The 9,366-nt window shown below is 33.7% G+C and overlaps 1 protein-coding gene across 1 annotated transcript; it reads left to right on the plus strand.

Moving 5' to 3' along the window:
* The first annotated feature begins 8,310 nt into the window (after positions 1-8,310).
* LOC127123288 (uncharacterized) lies at positions 8,311-8,934 on the plus strand. Its single transcript, XM_051053520.1, has 2 exons — positions 8,311-8,684; positions 8,751-8,934. The coding sequence occupies exons 1-2, from the start codon at positions 8,311-8,313 to the stop codon at positions 8,932-8,934; spliced, it is 558 nt and encodes a 185-aa protein (XP_050909477.1).
* Positions 8,935-9,366: the final 432 nt, after the last annotated feature.

The following is a 9,366-nucleotide window of genomic DNA, read 5'->3' on the forward strand; positions in this document are numbered from 1 at the left end:
TATAATAAAGCTTTAGAGAATTTCTTATCCCACTTTATCGAGGAGAAAAACATCATATATATAAATCCAAAGATATCTCTCTGATTTTAGAAATACATCTTCAGAGCACCCCATATATACATAATCAATTTATTTTTTAGTCACTTTCCAATTTTATGAATAAATTTATTTCAGAAATTCATTTTCAGAGACTTTCTGGAAATACATTTTTGAAACCTATTAAAGATAAGAAATTTGATCGATCCGAAGAAACTTGTTATTACATCACACCAATCTCAATTTTTAGATAAAGAGATTTCAAAATTTAATTCACTTGAATTTTCATCCGTCAATCATTGCGTCAATTTTGAGTATGTATTTAATGGAACACAACTTCCTAGTCTCAAATTTTTTATTATTTTTTTCTATGGAATTTTAAATGATTCGTCGCTGCAAAAGATTTAATTGCCAATGGGCTATAACAAACAAACCTTCAAGTTTTATTTAAAAATTTTTACTCTTGAATCTTTGTCACAATTGGTGACTTTTCCTCAATGATTTCAAAGATGTACAAATACATTGAAATCCTTAGTAATTTGTGATTGTAAGTAGACGAATATATAGGAAGTCTACTTCTACGAGACACCCCTGTTTTAGAAACTGTAATTATTAGATTTCAGAAATGTATTTCTGAACTAAATTCATATATAAAATTTGGATGTGGTTAAAAAATAAATGAATTGTGTGTCCATAAAGTACATTTGGAGATCTAAAATTTGGAGGTATTATTATATTTTCACGGTTGTGCTAGTAATTCATATCTCCTATGATTTAATAGGGATGAATATTTTGAGCTTTTAAATATAAGACTTATTTAACAATTTTGATCTCTAGAATAGTGCATACTATTAGATTTACATATTACAATAAAGATCAGATACAAAATGAAACTTTTTTCTTTTAATATTACGTATTTTTATCTTTATCGGATATTTACTTATAACTATCCTACATTTTTTACCTGACTTTTAGATGTAAATTATGAGAGGATTATTATAGATATTTTTAAATTATATATGGGTTCAATGTCTAATTGTAGGGATCCCATCAATAATTCTCCACTCCTACAAGTATGGTTTGAGAGATAATGGATAACAACGCAAGAAGAAAATTAATTTAAAATTGAACAAAATAGAAGTAGGTGGGTGAATGAGATCACAATCAGGTGGAAGACTAGCAATAGCAACAACAAAAATAAAGTATAGGCTATCACGCCATATTGAAAATGGAAGTTATTTATTGTAATGTTGTAAAAAAATAAGGAAGCAACAATGAAATATGTCTCAATTTTTAAATAATTTCAAGGCAAATGAATTAAAATAAAGATTCCAAATTCTTCATAAATGTGAGATTTTATTGTTTGGACTTTATCAAACAACTCAAAATGGCCTTTGCGAGTGGAAGGTAGGGGGATTCCTGTAGGAAGACTTCGGGATTTCAAAAGGGCTGGAATAATCTTGAAAAGAGATGTTAAAATCTCTTGAAATAAGTTACTTAAAAATATAGGGAATTGTTCATGGCACCCATTCACTTCTCTCAAACCCTATAAAAAACAAATTATCCTTTCACACCGTCTAAAGATTGAAATTTGGACGCACCAAAATAAAAAAAATCTCTCAATCAAGTAAAAATATGTTTGGATTACAAAATCTAGATACACCCTAAGGACAATATTGTTTGTATGTACTTCTTACAAGATAACAAATGGGTAACTCTGAATTTCAATATCCAGACAAACCTTGTGACTGTATTGAATGTGTAATATGTATATATGCATAGGGTGAATTTAGATTTCAATCTCTGGACACACCTACAAGATAAATAAGGGGTGAATCTGAATTTCAATCTCCGAACAAACCCCTGGACAATATTATAAACACATGGATACTATTATACGTAGATTAGTATCCACACAATAGCCACAAAATCATAAATTATTCATGCAATAAACCATGCATAAGTCATTCATTCATAATGTTTATATCAAACTATACATTATCCTTACATCAAACATAAATCATACATAATTCATAACTCAATCATTCAAAATATTTGTATCAAAATACAAATTAAAATACAACTACTAGATACATCTAATGCCCATGTTCATCATTTTCCTCCTATACTGTAGTGCAAATCGTGCCTCTTATAATATCACATCCAAAGTGATCCTCTAAGGAATGACTTCTTGAAGCTTTCTTCTATATATGACATATCTTCCAATAGCAACAATACAATGACATATATGCAATACATCAACGACATGGTCTACCCTTGCTTGTTTCTCTTCTAGTATCTCTTGGTGAGATGGTCTATGGGAATCTCCCTCTGGAACTAGTTTAATATAAGGATGGGAAACTCTATACAATCATTGGATGTATATGTATATTGTACTCCATAGACGAAGAGCTAGCACACTACATGCATCCTTTAGCACCATATACTCATGACAGTTGGAAAATATCTCATTAATATCTGTGTGGAGGACAATGGTATGAGCAACAAATGTGGGGTCCATAGATATATCTTGTAGATACATGGACTATCTTTGTACTTGCTCAGGTCGATGTGGGTACAAATGTCAAGACGCACAAGTCAGTTATCAAGAGTACTAACATATCACCTCTATAAGATGTGTCTAACAATGCTCTCAGTACGGTGAGAAACAAATATCATCTGCCCGAATGTGGTCAAGAGCAATTTTGTATGGCTCAGCCGCCGGATTCCCTAGAGTGGGTTACTCGAGCACACACATGGCAACTCTTTAGTGTAGTCCAAAACATATTCCTAGCCGACAATACCTGGGAAGTACTGATGATTCATGGTTGAAAATGATTCAGATGAAATATCAGTAAAGGTGTAGAACAAGTAGAATGAAATTAATAATTGACATATAAATCAATAATATGAAATAGACAGTTGCATCCAGTCATTTGTCTCGTCTTCTATTTACAATCTTCATCTAACTTGAAGTACAGGTAAACCAAATGAGTTACTTCCTTAATTGTACTTGTGAATCTGCTCCAAGTCTGTGAATTATTTGAGGTAGACACCATCGACATAGGTCACACTCTTTTCCATAAAAATATTTGTGCCAATCAAAATCAAAAAGTATATCTTCAATGCACAATGTCTATGGCAGGCAACATATGCATCATCATCTACAACATGCATAATGTTTATGGTTGGCAACATATGCATCCTCATCTACAACATTTACAACTACATTCAAGTGGTTAATATACTTTTCTGTTAGGAATGAAAACGTGGCATGACACACTTTGGTGTTTTTTATCTCCTTTTGGGTCCCACTTGCATCAACATTTAATTGTTTCACCGTTAGGTCAAGTTGTTCCAATCTTTGAGTTGGAGGGTGATCTAACAGTCTTTCTATGATCAAAAGATGAAGGAGACAAAATACATCATCAAGGATGATACTCATCTCACCAACGGGAAGATACAATGACGACCTCTAAAGGTGTCATCGTGACAGACAAAATACTAATGAGAATTAGATTCCCGATAAAGATCTAGCGCTTGACAAACAAAAAAATTCAAAACAAATTGCATAAAAACCACTAAGAGTTAGTGTATTTGTCCATAAATGATCCCGGAAGAACTTGTAATATAGGCTGCTTTATATTTTAAAAAATCATATCTAATACAAAATTATTGATTTTTATTTCATTTACAACTCTATAATTTAACTTCCTACATTTACGTATCACTACAAGAAAATTGTCATATTAATAAAAATAGTTTTTTTGTGACAGTATCATAATCTATAAGTATATATGTCTTTTAATTACGGAATTGTAATAAGTCGTTGCTATAGGTCTTGTTCATCTTCATATGTGTAATTAGTTACTAGTGACGGATGTAACCTATAGTATAGATATTAAAAATATTTAATATTAATACATTTTAATAATCAAAATAAAAATCAATAATATTATATATATATATATATATATATATATATATATATATATATATATATATATATATATATATATATATATATATATATATATATATATATATATATATATATATTATTTAAATTTAACTTATCAATTCAAATATAACTTCTGAACTCAAATATACCACTCGCCGGGCATAAAACTTTTAATTAATTTTATTTATCATAAAATTTATTTTTAAAAATGTTTAAATTATTTGAAGACATAAATTTATTCTTTAATAAAACTAATACATTTAATAATTTTATTTTGGCGGTCACTAAAAGCCAAATTTCTTTTTAATCACTTTTTACAATTCATTATATTCTACATTTCTTTCGATATTGTTATTCTTTAATATCACTCACACATTTCTAAATGCTATTGTAAAGGGGTAATTCTTTTGATATATAAAAAAAATGTGAATAAGCCACTTTTAATAAAGATGGAGTACTTGTTTTGATTTAACTATCTGTTCATTTACACTCAATTGTTTTTAAACTCGAGTAATTTATTGTTTCTTTCTCAAAAACCGCAAATTTCGCATCATTTATTATAACACATGTGTCGACATGATAATTCTTGCATAATAACATATGAAAGTTGTATGTGAACCGCACTTCATCCTTGAATTATTTTCGTATTCATGTTAACTTTTTAAATTATTCCAGAATTTCACAATAAATTTCTTAATTATCAACCAATAACAGAAAGTTAGTTGAAAGTTAATTATATAGTTAGAAAGTTAATTAACTTCACACTACAAGTTTCTATATTATACATGTGATATATAGTATCATAGTGTAAGCCATCATTTTTTTCATTCAATTTCATTCAATGAGATTTTTTTTTTTTTTTGTTTACTACCGTTGAACTCTCTCATCATAATATATGAATCATTGCAATATACTATAGTTTCTATTCAATCTCTCTTTTTCTTCCTTACGTTTTTCACATTCTTCTCCTCACTCTTTTGACTGTATTTTTCTTCTTCTTCTTCGATCCAATCGTCGTGTCTTTGCGTCTTTAACCTCTGGTTCGTGTCTCCAATGGAGTTATTGAATTTGTCTACTACATTCATCTGAGTGAAAGTCCAAATTCAGTCAAACTTACACCTCATTTGAATTGTTCTAACTACCTAGCTTGGTCAAGATCAATGCAAAGAGCACTTGGAGTTAAGAACAAGTTATATTTCATTGATGGATCCTTGAAAATCCAGATCCTCTTGATTAGAATCGAGTAACATGGGAACGATGAAATTATCTGGTTCACTCATGGATTCTCAATTCTGGTTCTGACCCAATTGCTCAACCCATCATTTTTTTGGATAACTCTTTTGATGTTTGGATAGATCTCAAAGAACGATTTTCTAAAGCCGATAAAATCCATGTTTTAAATCTTCAAGCTGGGATCAACAATATAAAACAAGGTTCAAAATCAGTTCTTGATTATTACACTAAAATGTGTGACTTATGGGAAGAACTGAACTCACATCACCCAATGTCAACTTGTACTTCCAATCAACAATGCAGATGTGAAACTATGCATTCTGCAAGGAATTTTTGCATAGAAGACCAAATCGTTTTGTTTCTCATAGGTTTGAATGACAACTTATTTGTTATCAAGACTCAAGTTCTTCTTATGGAACCATTACTCTCCATCAACGAAACCTATTTGATGGTCAATCAATAGGAAAGCAATAACATTGCTTTTTTTACCAAAACTTGAGAACAACCTTCAAACTGAAGAATCTAAATTTTTTATCAATGCTTATGGTGAAAGAAAGTTTCAAGACCGTGGGCAGAATCATATGCATTCAGGATATAAAAAGGACCTCAGAATTTGCATTCATTGCAATAGAACTCGTCATACTATCGAGGTATGTTATTGTTACACTAAGATTTTCAACTATTAGAAAATCAACAAAGAATGTCAATGAAACGACTTTATGTGAGAAAACATTAATGAAATGTCTTTAAAGAAATATTAATGGTGAGTCGTCGATAGACCAACGACGAAGAGTCGACCGATCAGTCGACACAGCGAGACACATTTTAGAGGACTCTCAGGGATAAATCCCCAAAACCCAGATCGATGGGGAAACATGTTTAGAATCTCAAGAAGGGAAATCGACAGGAGACCTCATTCCACCAAAAAGGACTAGTCGGCTGAATAGTATGGTATAAAAGACTTAGTGATTTTTACAAGTCTTGGGTCCTTGAAAGGCATCGTTGGTAGCATGTTTGAAGCGGTTATCGTCGAAGGTTCATGAAGAAGTGGAAGAAGTGGAAAGTAGTTATTACTCAACATGGATTGCAAGCAGATAATGCTTTGGAAGACACGTGAGTGCACTAGTGGGAACTTGAAGGATCGAACGTAGAGTAAATGCAATTATACCCCTAGTGGTCATAACTGTCATCGACGATTATTTTTTAAATAGAATAAATAGTAAACTCATGCAAGGGATCAAATATCGTAAAATTTCATACATACTCTCCATACCACTGGAGTACCCGAGTCAAAGAGAGAAACAGTTGAGTGAGAAACATGTATGCGTTTGCACTCACCATTTTTCTTAGTCTTTTTTGTCTCCTTAAAAGGAACATGTACTTTTTCCTTTACTTTATTTAATATTATTTTATGAATTTAGTCATTTTTATCACAACTTGACTTCATTTAGTCTTTTTCGCTACGCTACATTCAATTCACGCGCACGTGTGTTCACACAAATTATTTGCACAAATTGATTTGGAGATTTTTCGAGTTAATCTCACAGACTTTCAAACTCGTGATTGTTTACCAAAAATACCGGTAAACAAATTAGCACACCCGACGGGGCCCTTTTGTGCGAATAATTTTGCAGAAAAGTAGTGTCTTACGGTTTGTTTTTGTGTGTTCTATTTTTGTGGTCTTTTGTGTTGTATGCACTGGAGGAGTGGTAAGCATATTTCTGGTATGTCTCCAAAAAAACCAAACCCCTTCCCAAAGTAATACTCTGAATTCAGGAGGAAAGCCAGCGGTTACTAGTTTAGGTAGTTATGTGGCTCCAACCTCAGTCAAGTAGATGCCCACTATCATAAGTCGGGATGTGGCGTATTCTATACTGCCAAATATGGGGATTTCATATGCACAAACCTTCTCTAGGGAATTACGGAATCCATGAGACCATAGGCCTCCTTATTTAGGCTTCTTGTTACCTTAGAAGGAACAACCGTATGGCATGCCAACTGCAATGATGGCAAGCCCGCGCCCTAGTACGTTAATATATTTGAAGAGCGTGTTGACGACATCATCGCCCTTTAATCCATATATGGCTTTAGCGTCTACCATGGGTAACATTGGCCAAGTAGGACAACCACCAGGAGGTATAGGGTATTTCCCTCCAAAGGGTGCTTTGTCTTTAACCAATAACTCTCTCCAAGTCATGAGACAGTTAATGGATGAAAGCAACCACAATATGGTTCACATGATTACACAACAAATATTCAACATTTTTACCCCACTTCTAGAAAACAAAACTAGGAGTTATAAACAGTTAACCCACCAAATGTATAGGATTGCTGATTTTTTTAGGGCACCACCAGTGCCATAAAATCCAATGCCTAGCATTCCCCAAGGGGTTAATCCCCTGGAAAATAGGGTTGTCGAACACGATCAAAGGCCGGAAGGCCTCGACATGGTCCTGGTGCAACGCAATCAAGATGCCGACCAAGTCCTGAGACAAGCCAGACAAGACAACATATGGGTACGAGATAATATCACCAACTTCGTTCAACGTGTTTTGGTCCAGAATGGCCTCAACGTATGCCTCCACAAGCCAAACTATATATTCCCGCTGTCTGAGTACGTAAGGAAAACTGAATTTTCTAGGGGCTGGAAAGTTCCAAAATTCACTAAGTTCGTTGGTGATACTAGTGAGTCCACCGTCGAACATGTCGCCCGGTACCTGACTGAGGCTGGTGATTTAGCCAACATTGAGAATACGAAAATCAAGTATTTTCCAAACTCATTAACAAAGAAAATTTTTACATGGTTCACCACCCTTCCACCAAATTCCATCTTTACGTGGGCCTAATTAGAAAAGGTCTTTCACGAGCAGTTCTACATGGGAAAATGTAAGATTAGCCTCAAGGAATTAGCCAGTGTGAAGAGAAAGGTGGCTGAAAGCATTGATGATTACCACAATATGTTTAGAACCTTGAAAGCTAAATGTTTTACATAAGTTCTAGAACATGAGTTAGTTGAACTGGTAGTAGGGGGTCTCGACTACTCAATTAGGAAGAAGTTAGACACCTAATACTTGAGATACATGGTCCAATTGGCTGATAGAGTTCGACAAGTCGAACGGTTAAAAGCTGAAAATTCTAGAACTTCTAGGTTCAGAAAAAAGAAAGTAGCTTATGTCAAAGTCGACAACATAGAAAACTCATCCGACTCAGAGTATGAGTATGTGGAGGAGAACAAGTTCAATATGGACGAACTGAATCCCGATCCTCCCTATACATGCAAGTTGCTAAAACCCTCGAACGTAAAGAATCCCATAGAGCCTAAAAATGAGAAATTTGTCGCTAGGACAAGTACCTTTGACGTTACTAAATGTGACGAAATCTTTGATCTGTTGGTTGTTGATGGACAAATCGTTGTTCCAAAAGGGAATAAAGTCATGCCATTAGAACAGAGAAAGTAAAAAGGTTTTTTAAATTTCCATAATTGTTTGGGTCATAATACTTCTCAATGTGTACTTTTCAGGGAACTAGTGCAAAATTCTCTTAAGGATGACAGACTCCAGTTTGTTAACAAGCAGAAACTATGTTTGGAGGAGGAAACTAAAACAAAAGGTAAGGCTCTCTTTGTCGAGCTAGTGGACATCATGGTCGTCGACACTGTAGGAAACGATGTGGCTAAAGATAGCAGACCAAACAACGAGGATTAAATGGCAAAGGCCTATCCTAAAGCTGAAGAGGAGCTTCTTGATTTCCTGAACCGTTGCAGGTTGAAAGATTCATAGGTAATGATGTGTCCCACGTGCAGCTCTGTGTTTGACAAAGAAGCTGCTAAAGATTTGGAGAGGACCAATCCTTACCAAGTCAAGAAGTTTGTCCGACATGATAAACCTAAGGAATCTTTCTCCAACAAAGGCAAAGTTCTAGGGTATGACTTATGTCCTTACTACAAGTGCATCTCCTGGAGAATGCTTACGCCCTGTTCGGAAATCAGAAACGGGTGGACGAAAATGGAAAGTTATGAATGTTAATTCTGGATCCTTATATCGAGACAACTCTCAAGTCTCAAAGAAATACTTTTATGTCTCACATAACTACATGGGAAAAATCCCATGGTCGGGACTCAGTGGAGGAGGCACCAG

Source organism: Lathyrus oleraceus, chromosome 2, assembly GCF_024323335.1.
Source record: "Lathyrus oleraceus cultivar Zhongwan6 chromosome 2, CAAS_Psat_ZW6_1.0, whole genome shotgun sequence".
In the NCBI taxonomy this organism is placed as follows: Eukaryota; Viridiplantae; Streptophyta; class Magnoliopsida; order Fabales; family Fabaceae; genus Lathyrus; species Lathyrus oleraceus.

Excerpts from the sequence above, each read along its gene's own strand:
- LOC127123288 (XM_051053520.1), top strand. The coding sequence starts at position 8,311 with ATGGTCCAATTGGCTGATAGAGTTCGACAAGTCGAACGGTTAAAAGCT. Across the intron at positions 8,685-8,750 it reads ATGCCATTAGAACAGAGAAA|GGAACTAGTGCAAAATTCTC; the intron begins GTAAAAAGGTTT and ends TGTACTTTTCAG.